At 47.3% G+C, this 26,003-nt stretch overlaps 1 protein-coding gene across 1 annotated transcript in view; it reads left to right on the plus strand.

The window, feature by feature from the left end:
• The window catches only part of CALN1 (calneuron 1), an 87,932-nt gene that overhangs the window by 13,681 nt on the left and 48,248 nt on the right, over positions 1-26,003 (plus strand). Inside the window, exon 2 of the mRNA XM_042879913.1 lies at positions 18,515-18,658. Coding sequence (XP_042735847.1) covers positions 18,515-18,658 — 144 coding nt within the window. The remainder of the gene's footprint in view (positions 1-18,514; positions 18,659-26,003) is intronic.

Consider the following 26,003-nt stretch of genomic DNA (forward strand, 5'->3'; position numbering starts at 1 on the left):
AGCAGAGCTTTTATTTCCTTTCTGGTGAAGCAGGCTCTTTCAGTAAAGCCAGGTTTGAGCTGTGGAACTGTTTGAAGCTAAGAGCTGAGCAGTGAGCGACAGGCAGGCAAACAAAGTGGAAACCTGCTCTGAATTATCATAAGCTTTTTTTGTTGTTCTAAGCCCTTTCAAGCAGAGCCATTTGTACTGGAGCAAATTCTCCCAAGATATTTTTAGACGATACGAGCAGAAAAATATCACTCCATAGCAAGCTGTTTACAAATCTGCTAACCTTGTTTAGTGCTAGTAAAACTCTCGGCTTGGGGTGCTGCGGAGCACACTAATTACTTGACAGAAATTACGTGACAGTGTCTTTCTGATGTGCTGTATATTGGCTCAGCCCTGCAGCTGGGCCCGTGTGCAGCATTTTGGATGATGAACAGGGAATATTTCAGCAGCTTTTCCATTAAAACAGGAAAAGTGAGGCAGGCAGGAAGCAGATTCTGCCAGCTAGCCACTGCTTGCTGCCCTTTGCTTGCACGCTCATTTCTGTAATGAGGCTGTCCTGCACTTGTTTCGTTATCCTATGTCTGGTTTTGGAGCCCAGGTGTCACCCTCTGTCACTCAGTGGACTTTGGTTGACCATGGAATGGGACTATTGGCCATTCCCCAGTACATCTTGGGTGCATAGTGGTGGGATTCGGATGCTGTGGTCAGAGGGCTGTATGAGTACCTTGGCAGTAGGGATGGAGCTCCTTAAGGAAAGCAGAGTGGGAGTTGCCTGTCATCTCAGTGGACCCCAGCAGCCTGTCCCTCTCATGTGCATTGGGCACAGGGGTGCAGATGAGTTCCTGCCCCAGTGACCAGCTCTCAGCTGCCTTGGGGACGCTCCTGTTCTCATGAGTGCTGCTTCTGGTATTCACGGAGTCATAAAATCACTTGAGTTGGAAGGGATCTTTAATGGCCATCTGGTCTCACTCCCTGCAATGCACAGGGTCACCCACAGCTCCATCCATGCTCAGAGCACATCCAGCCTGACCTTGAATGTCTCCAAGCATGGGGCATCCATAACCTCTCTGGGCAGTTTGTGCCAGTGGGATTTCCACCATCAATATTTAGGATTTCAGTCCTGAGAACTTGCAGGCTTCTGTATTCTACAGGAAATGGCTCAGCAACAACCTGAGGCTTCACAGAAAAGAGGGATCTTCTGAAGGGTTTGATGGAAGCCCAGGCTTATGGTGTCAGCTGAGTGTTTAGCAGTGGTTGGATGGGCAAGCTGGAAGGACAGATAAAGTTCTGTGGTTGCTGGACAAAGACTTTTCAGCCTGGTCATGGCTGAGGATGTTGTGATGGTGTGGAGGATAAGAATGGCAAACAGTTGTTTGTTATCTGATCCAAAGTGAGAGCTGGAAAACAGGTGGAAGTTGGAGGAGATGTGTCAGGAGAAGGGGAGATGGATTGTCACACACTGAATGGTGAGTGTGGAACGGGACTGGCAAAACTAAATGTGATTGTAAAAGAAAAAAAATCTCTGGAAGATGAATCTTGGGAGCATTTGAAGCTGGGCACTTGGCTGAGCATCAGACCTGCCATTTGTGGGCATGGCCCACGGCTGTTTGGTCACTTCAGGACCCTTCCTTGGGAGGATGTGGGCTCAGTTTGCCCAACACTGCCTTGAGTGAGCTTCACCCAGGCTGTGGGTGATGACAGGGAATGCGAGTCCCCTTGAGAGCCCTTCCAGTTCCCCACTGGGATCTGTGCCATGCTGCATGAGTGTTGGACCAAACGCCTGGAGTTAGAAGAGGGGAAGCAGCCCTTATGCCACAGCAATAAGCTAGCTGACCTGCTGGACTTTTTCCTTCTATTTTGCTCTCCTGCACTGTTACTTAAATACACTAGAGGGGAATCTCAGAGTGGAGGTAAAGAACAAACGTGGGAATTATCCTTCTGCTGTGTCCCAGCTGTGCTGTGTGGCTGAGGACTGGAGAGCAGCCATCCCATGCCAGGCTCCTGCTGGGCACAGTCCCCCCACAGGCAGCTGGGATGCAGCAGACGGAAGGAGCACAGCTGGGATTTCCCTCCTCCCTGTTTGCCTTGGACACCACCAAGTCCTCCCCTGGAGCTGCTGGCAACCTGCAGCACTCATAGCAGCTTCCCAATGAGTTCTGGGGATGTTGTTTTAGTGCAGTAACGTCTCCAGGATTAGCAGCAGTTTTGTCCAGCACAGCAGTGAGCTCAGCTGGGCTGGGAGGCAGAGCTTCATCACAGCTCGGTGCACAAAGCTGCAGGTTTTTGGTTTTGTTTTGGTTTGGTTTTTTTTTGCTTTTCCCCATCACTTTTGAAAACATTGTACTGGGGGCTGAGACTGGAGACTAGCTTTACCTTGAATTCAATTATGTAATTAATGGCAAAGCTGCCAAGAACTGTCAGGAGTATTTTTTATTCTTTATTATATTTCTTATGAATGCAAATAGATTAATATTTGCGAGCAGTTCTTCTAGAGTAATTTTATCAAAACCCTTCATTATTGTCATGGGAAATTCACTGCAATTTTAATCTGGGACCAGTTCCACTTTGCAGTTTAGCTAGACAGTGAATGTTAGAGGTAGGCACTGTGTGAGTCTGCAGCATATATTGGGCACATATAATGGATATTGGACATGAATAGTGGATAGTGGACATGTATCACATACTTGTATACGTATATTGTTCTTTATATGTACATTGCTGCTGTGCCTATGACCTGTCCATGCTGATATCTTGCATAGACCATTAATTAGTTGGTAGTGATAATGAATGGAATCCTCTCTTGGCTGTGTTATGCTTCTAGAAGCACTACAAGCAATATCCACAGGTACTCGTACGGCCAAGCTATGTGACTGATGCTCCAGTGCCTGCTTTATTACAACTTGGGCCACAGTGTTTCTTTCAGAAGCGTGTTTTCCCTCCCAGCACCGTGAGACAGCAAATGAAGTATGCACAGAGCAGACCTGCATGGCACTCCTTGAGGTCTGCTGTCAGATTGATTGCTTGAAGCACATTTGAAATCAAGTGCTGTACGGTCAGCTCTAGATCATCTCGCCATCATTTTTCATGTGCCAGTAAGTAAAACCATAGCAAATAATACAGCTGGTTGAAAACGGTGAAGCTACTCGGTCTTGTAAATCTGAGCTGACCTCACTGTCTCTTCCCTTTGCCCTTGAGTGCAATGTAATCATCATGACATAAATAACAAGCACGGCGATATAATGGAATTATGTGAGCGCTGCTGTTGTGAGCTCTGTAAAAATAAGGCTGGCAGCACTTGGCGGAGCCGAGATCAGCTCTGAAGTAGAGGAGAGGTTGAATTGATTTCCTTTTCCTTTTATCTGTCGGGAGAGGAGGTGAAGAAAGCAAGTCCTGCTATGGTTGTAAAGGAGCTCTGTGCCTGCTGGTGGGGCGGCAGGGCTGTGTGATGGCAGCTCTGACGCTTTTGCTTCCACCCTCTTCTTTCAATCCCAGATTTCCACCTGACCTCAGTCTCTGGAAAAGGAGGAAAAAAGATGAACTGGAGGGTTACTGGAAAGGCAGATAAAGAACAAAGTGATCATAGAATCACAGAGTTATAAAGGTTGGGAAGAAGCACCGAGATCCTCTTAGTTCAACCATCAGCCCATCACCACCCTGCCCACTATATGGCATGCATGTCCCTGTCAGGCACAGTCAGCATGGGTTCATCAAGGGGAAGTCCTGCCCTTGCAATGTGACTTTCACCTGCATGGTAGGTCAAGAGAAAGCAGCAGACATAGTCTTTCTGGATTGCAGGTGGACTTTTGATACCGTACCGTCCAGGCAAGCTGTCCAGCTGTGAGATAACATGGTCCATATTGTGCTGAGTGATAAAATGGCTCGATGGTGGAGCTCTGAGGGTGAATGAGGCTACACTTGGCTGGTGAATTGTCACCAGTGGTGATCCTGAGGTCTCCGAGCTGGGGCCACTCGTGTTCAGTGTTTTTATCAACAGTCTGGATGCAGGACAGAATGCATCCCCAGCATGTTTGCTAACGACCCTAAACTGGGAGATCCTGTTGTCTCCCTGGAGGGCCTTGCAGAGGGATCTAGATCCTTTGGAACATTGTGATCAGCAACAACGTGAAGTTCAACACAAATAAATAATGGGTTCTGCACCTAGGACTGAGCACAGGTATTGGTGGGGGCCAGTTGGTTGTAGGGCAGCTCAGCCCAAAGGGGCTGGGTTGCAGGTGAGAACAGTTCAAGGTGAGCCAGCAGTGTGCAGCTGAGAGGCAAACTGCATTTTGGGATGCTCTAAACACTGCATGGCCAGCTCGTCAAAAGAGGTGGGAGCACCTCTCCTATGAAGACAAGCTGAGGGAGCTGGGCTTGTTCAGCCTGGAGAAAAGAATGCTGTTGGGTGACCTCATTGCAGCCTTTCAGTACCTAAAGGGAGCCTGCAAACAGGAGGGGAATCAACTCTTTGAAAGGGGAGATAACAGCAGGACAAGGGGAAATAGTTTTAATTTGGAGGAGGGAAGACTTAGGTTGGATGTTAGGGGAAGTTCTTTACGGAGAGAGTGGTGAGGTGCTGGAACCTGCCCTCTTGTGTGCAAACCCTGTGGCTCTGGTTCTGCCTGCATTGTGGCCAGGGATGGTGGGGATGTCATCATGTAAGGGTTTCACAGCCTTCTTGCGGCTCAAATCTCCTCGTGGAGGACCTTAGGGAGCTCTGTGCCCAAAGAGAGCTGGCCAGGAGCATGAGTTTCTGTGCAGGGCTGGAAGAAGCAGATGTGAACGTGGGAGTGGAAAGCCCTTTACTTGTAGGCTCAGAGAAAGGGAGGCATCGGGTGGCTTTTCCAGCACTGGGCTGGGAGCAGAGCAGACAACAAGGAGGTGTTTTTCTTTTATCTCATCCCTGCCCACTGCTGAAAGGCCTCTGCTTGAATCAGACCCAGTTGGAAGAAAAAGTTCTTTTTATGATTTCTTTTGATTATTATTTTATTTTATTTTATTTTATTCGGCTCTTGCTGCACCTTTTGTTACGTTCAACTTCTTGTTTTTTATCTAGCTCCTTGCATGTATAAGATATGCCATATATTTTGCTGGCATGTATACCTACTAAAAATACTTTTATCCTTCTGGAGAGAGAAAATATGGAGTGTGTGTGTGTGTATATATAAATTCCGTATGCATCTAAAATCCTAAATGACACTTTTCCAATGTTGTGTGTTTAATGGGAGTTCACTAATTAGGTGCATAAGAGGCTAGAGAAGACGATAGTTTCACTGTGCTTAGTTTTAATACAAAGAGTACTACGGTTGCTAAGAGACTGATACTTCAAGTTTGGAAATCTTCATCCACACTAGATACATTATCTTGGCAAATTGGACTTTTTGAGTTGGCAGCAAATGGGAAGGAGTAACTTTTAAAAATAGAGATAATTTGGATGACGTCAAAGACATCTGGTGTCCTTTTCTAGAAATGTGAGACTGATCTATTTTGCTTATGTGTATAAATCACCCTGCACTCAGTGTGAGGTTTTACTTATGCCTGCGTTTGAGTCTGATTTATTAATAAATTTCCTGTATATTTAAGGTATTTAGCCAGGTATACTTTGATTGTACACTATGTGTACAGCAGTGTCTGTCCTCCCTGTGCATCCTGGAGCATCTGGGCTTCATGCAGCATCGCATGGTGCCACCTGGCTAATGGGCTCTCATCCTAATTTCCATCCTGAGTTGTGAAAAGTGGGAAGGTGTGTCTGCTCCGAGTCATGCCTCATCATCCCTTAATGCCTTCTGGTCTCCTCATGTGTCACAGCTCCGGAATTGCAGGGAATTGCAGGCTTTGAGTGGCAGCTGGAAATCAGCTCGGGACTCTTCATGCATAAGAGGCAGCAGAGAAGAAAAGAGGGAAGTGGAGAAGGAGCCGAAATGGGCAGCATAGAAAGGGAATGACTCAAAGATAGAGGGTGGGAGTAGATGGCACAGGGTCGCTGGGGGAGAAGGATCGCACTTGCACAGTGAGTGATGCAGCTGGTGGAGGAGGAGAGCTCTGGGTGGGATGCGTGTGAGGACAGGGATCTGGGGGGGATGGGAGCAGCAAACATCTGCCTCAGAATTCTCCAGCTACCACCTGCATTCTGGTAGTGCCTTTCCGAGGGATTCATCAGCACACCGGCACCTTGAATCACACTGAATAAGGCAGAGCTGCCTGTGCACGTTGGCTTGCAGTGCTGGGGAAGGCTTCTCTCCACTTCAGGTGCTGTTCCACGTCCCAGACAGAGATGAATGGCCGAGTGTAAATTGTTTCCTCCTCAGTGTGGCTTAAGCTGGACTTCTCTGTAGTTGGAAGGAGCACATTTGAATTTTAATATCATCTCTGAAAGGCAATTGCAGCTTATGCGCTTGATTATGTGTTCAGGCTCTGAGATTTTATGTTATTTTTAGAGATGTCCATTTGCTCCACGGACCAGGAGATACAGGAATGGCCAGTGAAATGTGAACATCTGATAGGTTTTTGAAGTACCGAGTGAACACAGAGTGAAAGGACGACAAAGGCATGCTACGTGGCTTTTCAGGCTTAAACAATGTGCTGTAATTGTGTGTCAGAAGTCATTCAGTTTTGATATCACGCCAGCTAATTAAACCGTCCTCTCTGAAGAGACTTACTGTACTTTCAGCTTTGCTTTTTCATTCTCGAGAACAAAAAACACCGAAGGCAGCTCTCGTGTTTAGCTCTCATGTTGGCATTAATTTGGATGGGAACCAGGAGATGGGAAATGAGAGCTGCAGCCAAATCTTTGTCTCACTTGAGTGGTGTAAGCTAGGTTCGTTTCCACCAAAGGTGGTGGAAGGAAGGGGAGGACCTTGTGCCATCCCATATTCTGCATGGTTATGCTGTCACTTGTCTTTGGGCTTCCCTCCATCCAAATTCTCATTGATCTATGAGTCGTGAATCCCACTGTAGGTTTTGTTTCTGCCGAGTGATCTTCTCTGGTATTTCATTGTGATATTCCCTCATCATGAGCACTGGGGTGTAATTCATAGCTCGATGTCCTCACCCAGAAGTGGGATCCCCATGTTGGGTACAGCCTAACAGCTTGGGAGGAGCTGGGTTTTTGAGTACCGAAGGGCCACAGGACGAATCTGCTCTCCAGCAGGCACTGGCTGGAAAAAATATGGTTGTGAAAGCAAGGAGGGAGGAGGAACCCACAGCAAGTCCCTGTAGCCTTTTCTGCAGTCAGGAGACTGCCTGAGTTGGGTGATTGAAGTGTGTGGGAATATTGGGATTCCTTGCAGAAAATCTATCCTGCACCAGGCACTGAGCCCACTCTGCAATGTAAAATGGATGTTTTAGCCCTAAAAAAAAATTGGTGTTGCTTTATCACCTGTTGGCTCTGGCTTCTTCAATGTTACCTTGAGGTGTAGAGCAGGTCCTATGTCAGGGTGAGGTGGGGAGGTGAGGAGACATGGGAGCACTGCTTTGGGGTCTGATGTTTGGTCCTTGGTGGGTTTGCCTCAGAACTCTTCACTGGGAGGGAAACCAGCTACGTTTTGAACCATAGGTGGAAACCTTCAGGTTCCCCTTGGCTCGTGTTTTATCTGATCCAGGGAGTCTGGCTGGGCTGCTCCCAGCATTTGTTTGGTGCAGAACCACGTCCTGGTGAACGTTCAGCATTTGTCTGCCCCCATGGAAGTGACTTTGGATAATTAAATCTTGGAGAGCCAGAAAGTGCTGCCAAACTCATTCCTGATATGGGGGAAGGGAAAGGAAAAGGGAAAGGAGAGGGAAGGAAAGAAAGGAGGAGAGAAAAAGAAAGGAAGAAATGTTACTTTCAAGTAGAAAATGAAAGGGAAAAAGGTACTTCAACATTATTTAAGCTGTCATTATAGCTCGTGGGTAAAGAAATCCCTTTCCAGCTCTTCAGCTGGATTGACCATGCCTGCCTCCAGCATGCATTTTACAATTTTATTCTCAAGGCTTGCACAAAAAAAGGTAGAGGTATTCATTCTTGTGCTTTATTTTTGTTTGCCTTTGATAGCAGCAAACTGCAGCTTCATTCAAATAACCAGTCAGGAGCAAATATTTCAATTGCTGCTCTGAAATGTTTGGAAGACGTGAGTATTCAGTGCAGTGTTTTGCTTCTTTTCTGCAAAATAAAGATCAACAGAGCAAAAGGAAAACCTGTAAAGCTTCTCCTACACCCATACTAAGCACTTCATAAAGAAAAGCCTCTCTGGATATTCAGATGAAGATTTCTGCATTGTGAGAGTCCTCAGTGATGTGATACACTTCACTTAAACTCCTGAGAAATACAAATCTCCAGATTACTGGACTAGATAGTTTGCATCAGGGAACAGCTTTCAGTTATCCATTTACACTTCCAGCTGGGGATGTTTGAAAACTGGCTTTATAGCCTCCCTGATTTTATCGCCCGTGGCTGGATGCTGCCCAGAGATAAAGACCGTTTCCATTCCCCTCCAATAGCGCTTGATACGGTACAGGAGCAATTTCTGTTGTTACACGTGCACCTTCTGCCAGAGGGAATGAAAGTCTCAGATAACAGAGCTCAGATTTCGTGGCGATTTGCAGCGAGTTTGCTGCCATCTGCATAAAGGGATGCTGTGGGACTGCTTTGAAATGCTGAAGCTGTGTTGGTTTTGCACGTGGGCTGGAAGTAATGCTGTGGTGCTTTCGGTGCCTCCTGACCCTGAGCTTTGCAGTTGGGCTGGGAAAAGCTTTCTCCAGTTGCTTTATACTTTGTGAATCAGTAAACCTGGACCAAACAATATGGAGGGAGCTGGGGAGCTCGAGCTAATTGTAATTCTTCTAGTGGAGACGTTTTCCATCAGACAAATGCAGAATTGATTACATTCCCTGTTGACAAAGGCCTTTTCAACTGAAAATAATAGCAGAACTCCATTTTCAGCAATGCTGCGATATTTCGGTCTGAATCTACAATTTTGCTTCTTAAAATATTAAATAACTTGGCCACAAAACACTGGGGATTCACTTTCCTGGAAGCAGCTCCCGCATGGAAATGATAGATGGGCTTCGGTCTTGTTGCACCGCGAGGCCACCAGAAGCAAAGCAAACAGAAACGCAGCGCATCGCAGTGCTCCCTTCACCTTGCTGCTGGAGCATTTGAAATGAACCCTTTTTATCTGTCGTGGCTTGATCACGGATGCTGTAAGGCTGGGGAGGAGCAACACAGGGCTGCACGGAGCCCAGCCAAGCGCAGGATTGCAATTTGCCAGCCGGCAGAGCTCCCGTTTCGGGCAGTGCCTCTGTACAGCCAGAGCTGCTCTGTCTCCATCCTCCTTCTTCCTGCTCGTGCAATGACTTCTCCCATCTGTCTGCATTACTGAAAGCTTCCAGTGTTGGGTTTTATCGGTTTTCACAGCATCCTTCTTTAGCCCTTGTGCAAATCACCTCGATGCAAAATTGCTCACGGAGTTTGGAGGCTGCAGTAATTCTTGGTCAGGAAAGATCCATGGATGCCCGTACTGTGAAGTGAAAATAAAGGAAAAAGGATTGGCCCAAAGCAAGGGGTAAACAAGAACTGAATTCCCCGTGTTCAAATTTGATTTTATGTGAATAAAAAGCAGAAATTGCAATTTATCTCTGGCTCTCTGACCAAAATGGTGTTTCTGCCTTACTACATACTTGACAGAAACTTCCATTGCAAAACAGGGCTCTGTATTTTTCCTCTGAGCTCATTTGTCTGTACGTGGAAGCTCATATTCCTGAGCCTCCAAACCATGTAGAGGGAGAGCTGGAGAGGATGAGTTAAAGTCAGATTTGGTTTGCCAAGCTCCTGTTCACAAGATACGCTCTCAGCAAAGCAATTTATGTGTTATAATCACTTTGGCTTTTAAGGAAGAAAACTGTCTTTTTATGGAATGGAGTAGATTGTGCAACTTGGGTAGCAGAAAATTCACAGGAACAGGCAATTTTGAACTGGAAATCATGAAGTTATGGGTGTAGCGTGGTCCTGAGAGGCAGTCTCTCACCTTAGGTGGCAATGCTGGAGCACAGAGTAGTGGAAATAAATCCAAGGAGCTGGGGATGAATGTGATGATAAGGAAGATAGGGGGTGGCTGAAGCTGTGTCTCCACCAGTGGAAGAGCAATGAATATACCTTGCTGTGGTTTTGTATGTGTGAAGGCCTATCCCAGGCATCCAGAGCAACCTTCACCAGAGACTGAGAAACTTCCCCAGTCCTTAGCATTGAAAGTCCCTATTAAGTTGGGTTTAATGTGCTGCTGGGTAGCCATGTGGAATTTAATTAAAGGCAGAGAGACTTTGAAAGCAATTGAACTCCAGTTAAAACTCGCCCAAGGTCTTGCCTCTCCTGACACCAGGATTGTTTGGGGAAAGACAGAAGGATGCCAGCTTCTCAACGTGGTCAGAGCCAACTCTCCGGGTGCTGGTAACAAATGGGTCCCTGCATAGCTGTTCCAAGCACGTTATTCTGAATGGCAGGAGTAAATTTTCAGCAGTGAGTACCCAAACTCTTAATTGAGCTCCTTTGCAAAGTCTAGGGAACGGCTGCAAGGGGTGGCAGAGGTGGTGTTTCCTGAGTGGTTTATTCCAGCCAGGAATGCACTGGAGAAGGCTGCTCTAGCAGTGAGTCGGTATGGGATGCAAATGATATGCATTAAAAAAAAAAAGAAATAGACAGCTATTATCTCTGCAACCTTAATGTGAGCCGTCCATCAGCAATATTGAATCAAATCACTCTCGTTCTCTGAGATTCTGCAGAGTAAGGTCTTAAGCTCATTACCTATTTATGACCGGCAAATATTTCATTTCTGATGATGAAGTGGATATTGATGTCAATGAAGTAAATCAGCAGCTCTCAAATAATACGGGCTTGTTTCTGGCAAGCTTGTGTTTGAGTTAAGCAGTTCTCTACGTGGCCCAGCTCCCCACGATATAACATGCATATAATCAGTTCCCAAGATTATATGTACTGAGCAGGAGCTGCTCTGAAATGGGGCAGTGTAATGGGAGGGGAAATGTAGTAGGGGGTTGGGACCACATGATTGTTAAAGTTTCTCTATGAATCTATGTGCTCTGCTCTATGTAAAGGATCAGGGGAGGATATAGATGGTTTCTTAATGGAAAAAAGGTGTATGGGAAGAGAAGAGTGAGATCTGTTTGAAAAACAGTAGAAATCGGTTCTCACTCTTTGTATTTAGTAGTAGGTTTGTAATTGTAAACAGAAGTTGTGTGATGCGTCTTAAATTGATGCGCTTTCGTGCTGGTGATCTTTTGCTGCTGGGAGTTGGTTTGGGTTTGTTGTTGTTGTTGTTGCTTTTAAATGAGGAATGAGTAATGCATTTTTCCCCTACTTAGAACATCCTGGGTTACAGCATTCCCAAAAAGCCTCACAGAAGCTCTGAGTCAGCCTGTAAATAGCCCCATTGCACAGCCCAGGGCTGGGGGCAACCTCCCCCCCATTGGGGGTCCCAGCAATGGCTTTCACCAGCAGCACACCTACCTGGAGCTGATTCCATGGCATTTTCCAGGGCCGAACATGAATGGAGATGAACAGAGGACAAGAGGAGAATGCACAGATCTCGGAGAACTCTCTGCATTTAGGTGTTTTGCTCCAGTAGCTGGAGGTCTGTAGCCCTCTTCTCCCCATCCGCTGCAGAACCATCACAAGAGGGATGCCTCCTGATGGCTGCACCCCACCCAGCATGCTGGTGGGTGAGCAGGGTTGCATGGGTAGAGCAGGTGTTGCAGTTGTAGGTGAGCAGGGTTGCATAGGAGACCAAAGTGCCTCTCTGGAAGTGGCCTTAGGTGCAGTACTGACTCTGCACCCATCTCCTGTAGAATGACAGTGATACGTGGTAGAATCTCACATGAAACGCTGAGACCTTTAGAAAAATGCTCTCCATCCAATGAATAGACATGAGGCATTTGCTGATGCAGCCAGCATCCATCCTGATGCTGCTATTTATAATGACTTGTTTGATTGTGAATGCTCAAAAAAAAGGCTGCACGTTATGAGTTGTTTGGTTGAAAGATTGGAATCACAGAGCCAAGGATGCATCAGGAGGACTGGAGATCTGGGCAAAGTTTTCTAACAGTGATTGACAGATGATACACGTCAGTGAATCAACATGTGAAGAATTAACATGAAATCGTGGTGGTGTTTTTTTGACGACCACTGCAGTGAGCACTGATATACTTAAAGCAAGCATTTATAGCCTGAATTATTTTTCTTAGGGTATTGAGGCATAGAAACATAGGTTGGAAGAGGGGAAGCTGGTTGCTCCTGCTGGAGGTGACCTGTGTCCAGGGTGGTTGAAGCCACGTTTAGGAATACTGCAGTTGCAGTGTGTGTGTCTGCTCCCTGCATTCAGAAACTTTTTTTTTTTTTTCTAATTGCTAGGCTAAATTTGCATGCATCCATTTGTTCTTGGATCAGTATTGCTTTTCACCTCAAATAGCTTTTCTCTGTCCTCCTTCTGCTGTCCTCAATGCCCTGCAAATGGAAATTAAAGGGCTTCCAGAAGCCGATTCCTGCTTTTCTCTTCCCATCTCCATTTCCTCCCCTGCACTTCTTTCACTGTGAATATATCCCTCCATGTTTAGGATCAGCCTGTACCTTTCCTAGGCACTGGAAACTAGCTTATTCTGTGCTGTGTACGGTCGGTGGCTGGAGCACGGTGTCTGCTACCCCATGCATCCATTTGGGATGGATCCCAACAGGAGCCCCGCTTGTCTCCTTGGTAAAATTCTAACCACAGTAGGGAAATTTATAGGGAAGAGTGGAAGTTGCTGTTGTGCCAAGTTCTTCTGACAGCTGGCTTTCAGCACAGAGCTTCCCCGCCGGCTCTGTGCGATACTGCAGGGCTCGGGCAATTACAGACCGCTCAGCGTGCGCCATCCACAGAAGGATGCAGCCACACTCACAGAGCGTCCTTGTGACAAGGAGCCGCCCTGTCCTCGGAGTGAACATCCTCCAGTACTCCCAGTTCAACCCCCATTGCCTGCACTAAAAGCTTCCAGTAGCTTGTAGTGGCAGATAAGCCTTTGTTGTTGCGCATTTCTATGCTAATGATGCGTTCCTGCAGGTTACTTGGCAAGTGTTGAATGTGTTTGGGAACATAACCACAGGAAATGTGATTTCCACAAATAATATTTTTACCGTGGTTGGAAAAAAAAAAAGCCCCAACACAGTCCTGCCAAAGTGTGTATTCAAAATCACAGTTCCTCCAAGGAGAAACAAGGCAGGGGCACTTCGTTTTGAAGCAGATCTTTCCAAGCTGAGATACTTCACCAGTTTGTATTATCTTTGATATTTTATATTATATTATACTTTTTATATTTTGATATAACTGCGTAACTAAGCTGCTGTAGAGCTTGGGGTCAAGCGTTGTGGGTCTTGGGTCTTAAACCCAGGTGTTTATGCCCTGATCCCAGCAGCAGCGTTGGTCCATGCGTGGTTCTGGTGATGCTGCAGTGGGGCAGGTAGACATGGCCCCAGGTTGCAGCAAAACACTGTGGGTTGGGGATGCAGGACTGTTTTGCTGGGATTGGGGTTAACCAAGTGAAATGCTTTGACATTTTCAATTGGAGTATTTTGGGAGGGAAGAAGGGGTATGTTTCAATTAGGCTAAAAATGTAGATATTATGACGCTTTGTTGCAGTTTGCAGCAAAATAGGAGTGTAAGAATAGCAGATGGAGGGATGGAACTTTCCATTTTTTCAAACAGGCATAGTAGTTACAAGTCTCACTTAACACTTCACTCAAGGACATGCTATTTGCAGCTTTTGGATCATTCAGTTTGTACTTTGGTGCCCAAACTCGCAATTAAGCAAATGAGACGACTGGCAAGATGTACAGTGGTGGTAGCCCTCTTCTTATCATCCTAATGGAAATAACCATGCAGGGCTCTGATAGTAATTGCTGTGTACTTAGGGTGGGGTAGTTGCAGTGCAATTTCAACATTTATTAGGGTGGTGTTTATACCCAGTGAAGTCAGCTGGAACCATCTGCAGTGCCCAAGGGTGGCTGGTGGACACTAGTGGCTCTGGCTGAATTTATCTCTTGGAGCATCGTGATTCATCCTCACTCGGGAGGCAAAATGAAAAATAATGATGGTTGCCTTTAGTTACCAGTCGCAGGGAAATCATCAGCAAATAAACCTGCTGCTGGACTTCAGGAGCAGACGAGATGGGGAGGCTAGGAACAGAGTGCAAGGTCAGCTCCCCTGTGCCTAAAGCAGCCATTGATTGTGGAAAGCTCTTATGAGGGGGAGTGAGTGGAAGGGGAGCTGAGGATGAATATTTGGGTCTTTCTGGATGCAGGTGAAGAGTGTTAATGAGTTGCTAGGCTGTGTGTCAGGTCCGACCCCAGCAGCAGGCTTTCTTTGTTCCCTTTGGATTGGGATGGGAGAGTTTCCTGGTTAATGCATGACAAAGCTGGAAAGGAGTCTGGTTCTTTCCATCAATGGGTGACTGTCACAGATCCCACCAGTGATGGCACCCCATACCTGCCTTTGCCCCACGGACCTTCTGCTCCCAGCTTTGACCCCTTTGCATAGGCATGCTTTTTGTCCTGACAGCTTTTTGCAGCCTTGTATTCCTGGGAATTAGTGCTGTCTACTCACTCTTTTGGATTGTTAATGAAGATGTTAATTAGGATTAATTAGTTGGATGCCCCATCCCTGGAGCTTTTTAAGGCCAGGCTCCTGGGCAACCTGATCTAGTGCCTGTGGCTAGGTGATCTAAATGATCTTTGAGGTCCTTCCCAAACCAAGCCATTGTATGGGTCTATGATTAGTGTGGGATAACTGTTGGTCCCCTTGCTCACCTGAACTCAGCTCATTGTTTTGCATCACATGCAGACCATCAGGTGGTCTCTCTCTTGTCAGCAGCATCCTGTACTGGTGCTGTTTGATATAACTCTGGTAGGGAGGTGATGTGCTACTAATGGCTGCCAGCCATTAGTTGTGTGAGCACTGTTGTATTGAAGTCACCTTGTACAGAGGTGCTCCCAGGGCTGGAGAGACTGCGACATGGAGAAGAGCACTCAGGAGCTTGGTTGGGCTCCCTGGGAAGGGGTGAAGCTTCCTGAGGTCAGGATGCAAAATGGGTTATTTTCTGTTTTCCAATTGTTTCTTTATTTTCCTTTCTTTTTTTTTTTCTTTGTCCATTCAGATAGTTCTGTGCCAACTGCCTATTTTCTATGATGGAGTGAGGAATCAGTGCTTATTGATGCCCCAATGGAGGTGTAATCTAGGTACACATGCTGGGGCCAACGCAGGGCTGCTGAAGCAGCATCACTGTGGCAATTACTCCCTTGCTTTTCCTCTAAAAGGCAAAACAGAGCTTTGTTGTTCTCAATCAGGGTAAAACATCCCCATGCAGAGCAACTCAAACTTTCTCCCAAGCCCAGGCAGCAGTTGAGAGATTCACCCCATGGATGCATCCGTGCCCAGTTCTGAGCCAGGAGCATCAGTTGCCATGGCGACTTATTTGGAAAAGTCATATGGGGAAAGTGCTGACGTATTTTTAGCTTTGGGTAATGAAATTTAACAGCTGGAAATGAAGGTGAGGGCCAGCCAGGGTGCTGTGTGTTCGTGGAGTGCTGTTTGGGATGGCATTGGGGTAATGGTGTGCTTGGGGAGGATGGTCAGTGTGTCGGAGGGGAAGGAATCACTGTAACGAGGAGCTGATAAAGAGGTGATGGTACATACAGAGATAAAGAGGAAACACTGGCTGAGGTCGTAGCTGCTACATGTGCAGTGTGTTCAGCCTATAAATAGCTCTGCAAATATACCTCTGCACGAGCAATATTTATAGGCTGGGAGTGGAAAAAGCTCAGTTTGGGGTGGGGTGTCAGTGCATGAAGGATGTTTCAGGTTTGATCAGAGGTTCGCTTATCTGAAAGGCGTGGAGCCGGGCTGGAACTCGAGTGGGGGACCTTTGGTCCTCCAGTCATGGTTCAGATGTTGTTGTACACCTTCTGAAATCAGTGTATCTGGAGAGAAGGCTTGCTGGACTGGCACTCACATGCCCCACTGCGAAGCCTCGGTACTGGTGTAATTTATGATTTGGATCAGTCTAAACTTTTCTGAAGGTAGGCTCATATTTTATGTTCTGAAACACTTCCTCGGCTCCCTGCAGTATTTTTAGTTTATGTCTTCAGCTGTCAAAAGTTTGTTTTAAAAATAATTGATTTTGAAGTAATATTTACTGCACTTTAGCTTTCAGCACATCGTATGAAAATAGATTTCACTACAGCTGGCAGTGTCTGATGGGGTTTGTTCCTACTCCAAAGGCTTTCTGTGTTTCATCCCAGCACGTCAAGCTGCGTTGACTCCGAGCAGCCCCAGCACCTCTCCATACCACTGAGATAAGGTGGATCCAGGGAAGTGGTTCAGTCTAAGGAAACCACAGCTGATATATAGCTACACCCATAGGATTTGTTGAAAATCTGTAGGATCTGCCCTTTGTGCATTGGTGAGCTTTTCGGCTGGGTTAAAATCTGATCACATCCCATCCTGATAACCACAGCTGTGGTGAAGATGAAGCAGGAGGTCACAGAGGTGCCAGGCACCTCATCAAGGGAGGTGGTGAATTTTGGTGGGAGGTGGTTTAAGAGCAGCCTTTGAGTTGTAAAGTTTTAGATAACTCGTTAGCAAAGGCATCACCACAGCATTTCTTGGTGCAGTGAGATGCTCCCAGCTTTTTCCCTGGGGGAATAAAGAGCATCCCTCCTCTAAGGAAAACTTCTTCTCAGAAAGAGTGATGCTGCAGTGGCACAGCTGCCCAAGGAGGTGATGGTCACCATCTGGTGTTCCAGAGCTGTGGGGATGAGGCACTGAGGGACGTGGTTATGGGCATGGTGGGGTGAGTTGGGGTAAGACTGGGTGATCTTAGAGGTCTTATCCAACCTTCATGATTCTATCATCTATGGTTGTCTTCTCCCAGGAAGCAGAGAACAGAGGGAGAGGTGGTGCAGTCCATGGCAGGGCCAAAAGCATTTTCCTGTCCCTGAGGTTTAATGACGCTCGCAGAGCTGATCAGATCTTTCCCATCCAATTTATTCCTGGTAGAGAATAGATCAGTGTTTAATTAGATCTGTTCTCCTTCAAAACCTGCAGAGCTTTCCCTCCCACTTCTCCAATGAAATGTGTTCACATGAATGCTAAACTTCTGTGACTTTCCATACGTGCATCCTCATTCTCTGCTGCCTCCTGACATCTCCCAGTAACTCCCACAGTGGAATTCCCACAGCCTGTGCCTTCTCAACATGGGATGGGGTACAAAGCAGTGTGGATGTCTCCAGGTGGTAATTTGTCCCATAATTCAGGAGACCTGACCTGCATTTTCCTTGAGCTGTGCAGGGATTTGTGCTGGAAGGAGTTTCGGTGGTGACTGGATGGAGGCAGACAGTGCCCAAAGTAGGTGAACTAACAATGTCCGGAGTGAGCAACATGAATATAGTGCAGCAAAGGTCACCAAGGGGTGACTGACATGTGGTTACCGAACCAATTAATTGTTGATTATCTTCCCAAGGACATAATAAGGCATCCTGTGTCTTCCTCCTCACAACATGATGCATTTAAGTAACAAATCAGTCGCTCTTTCTCTCTCCACCTCCAACCAAATCCTTCCAAGCAAACCTGCTCCCTTTTGGCTAATGTTTTGACAAGGCTTTATTTGGCATTCGCCAATCAAAGCCACTTCACCTGGGGAGCTCGGTGATAGGCTTCCAGCAGAGAGGGCTGTGAGGAGCAGGGCTGGGAGCTGGGCTGCAGCAGGGGGTGTTAATGCCAAGGCGGGGATATGCCAGAATTGAAAAGCAAACCAAAGTCAGATGTCAGAAGCCGAGCCAAGCTGCAGGAGAATGATGGAAGTGATTCCCTTGACGCCGTCAGCATTTTTATTGATCCGAGGCTGTTTATTGCTGTAAAACAGTTGTAAATTAAAGAGGAGCTGGGGAGATGGAGAGATGGAAATTGCCTAGGTTTGGTTTAAAAGACGTACACCCGCATTTGTGGTGCTTGGAGAGCTGGCTGCAGAGCACTGCTAGCCGCAGGGGATGCACCCAACTGCTGCTGTTCTGCTGGAAAAAAGTGAGATCCTGGTAAGACTTGGAGTAATGCTGTCTTGCAGACATGCTGAGAGGCATGGGGCAGGGCTGCTGGAGGAGCCCCAGGGCAGAACAGTGCTTTCCAATGGAGTAGGATGGCTTTCCAGGCAGATGCTGCAGAAGGGAGGGAGATCCATCTGTAATGAATACTGAATTTTGCAGTGATGCTTAGCAGAGAAAATAATGTGAGTTGTTCATGCAGTTGTACATATCTGTCTGCATACAGAGGTGTGAGTATATGCTTCGATGAGCATATCATTACATTTCATGTCATTACATTGACTTGAAATTATCAAATATGCCATGTTCACGTTAGGAAAGGCAATATATGTTGCTTCTTCATCCCATATGCACAGATACATTGACAAAGACGTCCACCACCGTAATAACTCTTTTTTTCCTTCCTCTCCCTTGCAGAAATCCGTGAAGCTTTCCGGGTGCTGGACAGGGATGGGAATGGCTTTATCTCCAAGCAGGAGCTGGGCATGGCCATGCGCTCGTTGGGGTACATGCCCAGTGAGGTGGAGCTGGCAATCATCATGCAACGCCTGGACATGGATGGTGAGTCCTCACTGCTGGGTCTCTTACAGTGTGGGGAGCTCTCCCTGAGCACTGCAGCTTGTGTTTGGGGCTCAGGGTGTTCGTGGTCATCAAGGAAGGTCTTAGAGGGACGCTGTGAGATTGCTGAATCATAGAATCAATGAAGACCCCAGCCCATTCCTCCATGCCCACTGCCACATCCCTCAGTACCACATCTCCACACCTCCAGGGATGGTGACCCCATCACCTCCTTGGACAGCTGTGCCACTGCATCACCACTCTTTCTGAAGAGAAATAGTTCCTAATATCCAACCTGAAGCTCCCCTGATGCAACCCATGCAAGGGAGATGGTGCATCCTCTTGTTGACCAACTGATACAGCTAGACAAAGACAAACCAACTCTGGAAACCTTTCTGTGCGAAGTGTCAACTGGTATTTCTGTTGAAGCTATTGCAGTCTTTTCTCTGCTTGTTTCTGGCACAGTGATGCTTACTGGGATGTAACTTGGGCACCTGGTGAGCAGCATGGTCCTGGGGTGCTCACTGCTTCTTGCGAGTGAAAGATGCTGTGGGTAGGAGCAGTGCTGTGCCGTAATGAAATGTTGCTGGGTTTTGATAGAGAAATTTAGAAGGATGGAATGATTTTGAGTAACATCCTGCTGTGAGAGCTCCTCAAACGATTACCAAGAGGTAATAAAAGAAACAGAACCCACCATTAACAGGAACAAAGAAATGCAGCATCAGGATGCCAGAGCCAGGGGGGACTTGTTAACTGCCGCAGAGCTGCAATCAGAGCAGAGCACAACAAGAGGGCTGCCTTTAAAATGTCCTTGGCCAGAGCAGGAAGGATGCTGTCCTGGTACAGGGAGCTGGGATGCAGATCCAGCCTTCTTCCTCTGTGATACAGCAGGGCGAAAGCATGGAGCAAAGGCAGATGAACCAGATGCAGACCTGGTCTAAAGGGGAGTGCTGGGTGTGTTGATGTGACACTAACATCCTCAGGGGACTGTGAGAATGAGAACAAACCCCCTGGGAGGTGGTGACAGCTGTAACATCCCTGGGGACATAGAAGAGCAGATGCCCCTGGGGGATACAGGGTACCACTGCATTCATCAGGCAGGGAGTGGTGGTAACCTCCTTGAGGGTGTTCAGAGGCTCTCCTGCAGGGAGATGCACGCACACCCCAGCGGATGGGGATGGTTGGTATTTGAGGCAATCTCTTTCCTGAAAGAAAAGGGACAAAAAATATATATATATCCATCACTTTTTAAAGCGTTTTCCTCAGATGTTGTTGTTTGCACCTTGTTATGCTGTGGCCTTTCCTAGCAGACCAGGTGACTTCTCTTTAGACTTCACAGAGGCCAGACTCAGCGCGGCGCCGGTTCATGGGGTCTTTTACTGCAACTCTGTGCTTTTTTGGAAAAAGAGTGCTGTGCACTTGGCTCTCCGTCTTGATTCATCTCCAGTTATTCCTGAAGTCTTGATCTCACTGACTTGAGACTTTGGCTCCCTTCCTGTTGCACTCTGGGACCTGAAACCGAGAGGTGGAGTTACAGTGCAGAGTAATGGGCTGCAGATGGGAGGTGCTGAATTCCTGTCCGAGGGCTTTCAGAAAGCTCAGCATGCTTTCTGCCAAGGTGGGGTTGATCCTATCTCTCTCCTCTAAGGATGCAGCGTGGGGATGATGGGTACTGCTCTGGGTCTGCATTGCATTTACCTGCTTCTGCAGTGCTTGGAGTAGGAGCTTACGGACCAGGACACAAATCTGTGAGATGGAGAGGCTGAGAGGGCCAGACATTAAGACAGCATCGGGGAATGGGAAATTCCTTAGGTACTGAGCGAATAGGGGAATGTTATGTGGCAGATTTACCTTGCCTGCAAGTTGAATTAATACTGTTCAGCTTGAATTACGTGGCTTATGACTGCTTTCTCTCTGGTGGGTTGTCTTGGATTTTTATCTTGACTCGTCTGGATTTTTTGCTGTGATTTCACAGTGAGAACCAGCAGCAGCTCCCTCCTTCCTTGCACATTGCATGTGAGCATCATTCAGTAGCAGGGCTTGAACGCAGCGAGCCCTGGGGTGTCACACATACCCCACACTCCCAAGAACAGCCTGACCCCACACGCTCCACTTGAGGGCTGCAGAGCTTTTCCTCCCCTTCACAGAGTCCCACGGGCAGTAGAACCAGGAGAGGGGCAGCCATCCTCCTGCACACCCCACATAAGTTACGAGGTGCCGGCAGGTCGCGCAGCCAGACAGCCGATCTCCACGCAGGGCTGCTGCCAGTGTCTGCTAATAATGAGGTAATACAATTGGCAGCGCTTTGTATTTCATGAGAACCGGTCTGACCAGACCTCGCTGCAAGCATGTGGTTTTCATCAGGTATTACCTTGGGATCACTTCTGCTTTGCAGGATGGCAGGGCGTCTGCCGGGGATTTTTTAACTGGCGGTATTCTAATATTGAGCAATTAGAGCTGTTCTTAGTCTGGGTTTCCTTGCACACCCCGTGCTCTGCAGGAAGGAGGAAGCTCAGCCTGTCTGGGTCGGGATGTGGGGTGGCAGAGTGATGGGAGCTGGGTCGACAAAGCACCTTGCAGTGTGTTGGAGTGCTTTTATGGGTGTGCATAGCGAATAGAACGGGAGCATTTCACACCTGTATGTCACCTTCTGCCAGAAGGGATCTCACCCAGCTTGGTAATTAACACAAGGCTCAGCTCCAGAGCTGCCCATGGACCGTGCTGTCTGGGGCTGTTGGTGAAGCTCCAGAGCAGAAATGGAGCTGTGTTGCATAACACATTAAGTTGGTTAGAAAGTGGGACGTGCGTTGGGTATCTGATCACCTGTCCGCTGTCTTTGTGTAACGAATTATTTGCTTTGGTACCACTTGAAGACTTTTTTTTAAAATTGTTCTGCTTTATTATGGTTAGTTATATCTTTGCTATCTCACTGCTTTCTCCAGGTGGAAAAGAAACCTTTCTTTTGTTTGTTCTTCTGCTCCTCCTCTTCCTTCTCTGCTTCGATTGCACAGGGGAGAGGTGGAAGCATCCTCTGCTTCCCAGCAACATTTTCAGAGTCCCAACAAACTCCCAAAGGGATAATTTCTTTTCAAGTATTGCAGGTTTCATGAAACACGGATGTGGTGATGCTTTGGTTGTGTTGAGCTGTGTCCCAGCTGGAAATGAGAGTAACAAGTGGGTTTGCCCATGGGGATTGTCACTGGGTGATGCCAAAGATGCTTAGCAGCTTCTGAATGTCCTACAGGAAGAGCAGAGGGGATTCCTGCCCATGGGAACCACAAGGTTCTGTCTGTCTGTATGTCTGTTCTGTGCCATAAAGCCAATGGAGCACTTGGATTATGCTTGGGTTACTCATCCGTTGGGCTTTGATGCCATGAAGCAAGGTCACTTTTTGGAAATGCACTGGGTATTCTGCTGCTGTGGTATCCAGTGTGTTTCCAGAAAGTGCCTTCTCTGCCTTGTGTTCCTCCTCCCTTGCCGTTCTGTGAGGGGTGCTCCAGCCAGATGGGGGGTGGGGGGGGACACAGCTGCCATTGAGAGAAATAGTTCAGCTGGAACAAAAACTGGATTAGAGTGAAAAATGAGAATACACTTGGAATATTTCAAGGTCTCTAGAGAAAGTTTATAAATCATCAGAAATCCCCTTTCATGAACTGCTGGAAGGTGCTGTAGCATTGCTGTGATGGAAGAGATAAAAGTACCAAAATCGAACAGGAGGCAGAGGGTTATTTGAAGCAGCTCTCCTCTCTTGGGGAAGGAAGGGAAGAACAGTGTTTCCATTGCTCCAAACATGATTCACATCAGACCAGAGCTTTTGTTACATCTTATTTTAGAGCTGGTGTGTGAATGTTTGCCAGCAGAAGGCTGCTCAGGATAGGTGGGCATCTCCAGTGGTTGTGCCTTGTGTGGACACTGTGTTTTATTTTATGCCTGGAAATAGAGGCCAGGTTTTACCTTAGCTTATACCCTTGATTTTCTTCATCCTTAGACATAATGAGGTACTGGGTGGATATAAACTCTGCAGACTCTGAGAGGTGCATACGTTTCTGTCTGCAATCTGGAGAATGACCTGAAACGTTCTGTCAGTTGGAAAGCAGAATATTTTAAGTATTTATTTGCTGGCAAAATATTTTTTTTTTTCCAGATTCGTCCTATTGGCAGTAATGCTAATAAAAATGCAGAGAAATGGCACATTAAATGTGTTGCCTTATTCAGGATTCCTACTCTTCAAGCAGACTTCAGCAATAAAATAGATGAATGTGTGACTTAAGTGTCAAACTGTTTCGTTACAACATCAGACACTTTCATCCACGGAATAAAATAAGCACTCAGTGTACTAATTAGAGGAGCAGCTGGTTTTCAGTACCCTGGGAAAATAACTTCAGGCTAACAAAAAAAACTATCCGGTGTGTCAAATTGTTTGTTATAGTACAAATAGGAAATACTTTGATCAAGCAGAAGACAAGCCAGCTCCACCAGTGTACAAGCCAGCTACCTGCTACCTTTTTGTCACATTATGTGATACGTCAGTGGGAACAGCAGAAATCCAGCATCTCCTGCAGCTTCCTCTTCAGCAATTGAAATGAATGTAAATCCCAAATTAGAAGGTGGAGTGTTCTCTCACCAGTTGGGAGGGCTCTTTGTGGAGCTACCTGTGGTGACTCTTGGTGGCCTCCAGGGATGGTGTTGGAGTACCAGGAGTGTCCCTAAAAGCTCTCCTTGCCATTGTGCTGCTGTTGGGTTGGGGTTGGAAGGGGAGCAGATTTGCTCACTGACAAATGTTTGCTTGCTCAGACTGGTTTGTACTTCCCTGCGTGGTACAAACTGACGCTGCAAAAATGACATATTTTTAACTTTCTTTGCCTTTTTTCACAGTTTTCGTGCCATGGCTCATTCACTGTGTTGAGCCATTTCACTATGACACTGCAGACCCCACAGAGATAGAATGGTCAGACTTTGAAGATTCTGGGCTTGCCTTCGTGCTCAGAAGCCTCTGATTTTGCTGTGTGAGAAGCAGTCCATGGACTTATCCTTTGCAGCGAGCTGCTGAGCTGGGGGCCTTGCTGGGTGAGATGGATGTGATGAGACCTGGCGGTATTTATGGTGGCCACTAGCTCCATGTCCTCTCTGATTTGTAAATGGAGTTTATCACATTAAGTATTCTCACTGCAAAGAGCAGAGAGAAGTTATTGTTGCTGATGAAGCTGGTCACATTTGCAGCTCAGCACCAAGGGCGGGTTCATAGCAATAGCAAGTTGTGCCTTTGGCACAGTGTGTGTGTGTGCAGCAGGGAGCACAGCATTCCCCGATCTGATGAGTCTCAGTGCTGTGCAGAGCTGTCTGATGGGTGCTGTGATGCACACAGAGCTCACCTAGTGACAAAGCCTGCTGCAGCTGTCATTTTGCTCCTCTTGATCCTTATGATTCTAGCATTGGCAGTTCTGCAGCCACTGGGTCACACTGGGGCTTCCCAGGACCACACGATGCTGACATGTTATTCACCTGGGGCCTGATGGATGTTTTTATTTTTTGTAGCTGAAGTCACTAGTTCTGTTTGGATTTTTAGGCACCAAGCAGCCTGTTTGTGCTTGCAGTGGGGCAGGGGACGCAATACGTGTCCGTCCCCCTGGGTCATTTGTCTCTCCAGGATGGTCTGTCCTTGGAAAAATGCAGACAGTTAATATCATAGAACCAAAGAACGGTTTGAGGTGGAAGGGACGTTGCATCTTGCTGTGGGCTGGTTGCCCCCCACCAGATCAGGCAGCCCAGGACCCCATCCAGAGCCTTGAGGCACCCTTATGCAACAGAGTAGGCTCTAGTGGAGGTGTTTCTTCAGTTCTGGCAAAGTATTTCTTCCAAAACCCCTCAATAAAGCTGTCACAATGCGGGGCAGAGCTGGTGAGCAGTAAGAGTGCCCCTGCTGCCACCAAGGCTCAGGAGGAATTGGAAAGTGTATTTTTCTGCTGTTTTATATGTGTGTACTTTGCTAGAGGATATTAGAGAGCCTCTACAACCCTCCCTGGTGGAATGCAGACAGGAAACAGGAGATGTCACCCTTTTCCATTCTGGGGAGTGCTGGCATATCCCGTGGATGGTCAGATGAGGAAGGTCACCCACCTAGCTCTGCCAGGGCCTCCCTCCTGGCAATGGATTGGGTGGGTGATGCTTAGTGCCTCAGTTTCCCCACTGCAGAGCAGTCACCAGAGTGTGCCTTTATCCCTTTATCCCTTCTTCTCAGCCAGGCTCATGGATGTCTGTTCTTAAAACTGCTTCCAAAGTCATAAGTGAAGGACTTTCTCCAGCTGTAGTTAAGTTATGGATTGAGGCTGTAATGGCAGTCTTTGAGTTGCGTTGGTGTCAGACTGTTCTCTGTTCTGAACATCTCAGAAACCAAAATATTCATCTGTGGCCGGAGCTGCTCCGTGCACACCTCTGCAGCAGCCAGCACCTGCCCGTGTTATTGCCCAGGTTATCCTATGGGCGCATGTAATGACAGTGTGGGATGGAGTCACTGCAGCTAGCTGTTACGAGAACAAAAATAAATAGGAGTGTTGTGCACGCCCGGGACCTGAGCTGCAAGTGACTAGCTCATTAACTTTAAATATATCACCTAGCTGCGCTCTGGAGGTCAAATGCAAGAAAAAAAAAGTGTGAATACTTATCAGTCTACACTCAGCACATCCTCATCTCCATTTAAATGCATGCATCACTCCGGTGCCATGGCAGGATACTTTGCAGGAAGAGGAAGAACCTGGTTATCCTGAGCCTGGCTGGGGTGATGGTTTCTTTAGGAAGCATTCAAGTAAAAGGTCTTTAAAGCAGGAGGCTCTGAAAGCAGTGCGAGTTTTTTTCTGCCTTTGTGTTCAGGCAGCGCAGTCCATATGGACATTTTTTCCTCTCTCTTTTTCTTTAACCTCTCGTGCTGCCTTTCTCCCAGCCCGATAAATATTTCATTGCTCCCTCCAAGGGAGCCACTCCAGCCGGGGACCTTCAGACAGAGCAGTGGCTGAAGGCAGAGGGTCAGGGCTCTCCCGTGGGATGCAGGGCACAGGGGTTCGTGCTGCTGCTCTGCTCAGCATTTAATTAGACCTTCAAGTTAGCAGAGTTCTGGCAGGGCCGTTTGCAGGCGAGCAGTGAAGCTCAGCGAATGGTGGTGACTTGAGTTCTCCTTGGCCTGGAGATCTGATGGCACCACACCAATACCAGTGTGGGTTGGGGTTGAAGGTGCAGAGCCCATTTTTCAGAGATTCAGACGCCCCTTCCTTGGGGCACTGAGTGCACATCCCCTTCCCTTGGACCATGGCTGGGAGAGAGCTGAATTTCCCAGTCCTATGCTGCTCTCAACTGC

Source organism: Lagopus leucura, unplaced genomic scaffold (assembly GCF_019238085.1).
Source record: "Lagopus leucura isolate 7727_CA_CO unplaced genomic scaffold, USGS_WTPT01 Super-Scaffold_100024, whole genome shotgun sequence".
NCBI classification, from domain to species: domain Eukaryota; kingdom Metazoa; phylum Chordata; class Aves; order Galliformes; family Phasianidae; genus Lagopus; species Lagopus leucura.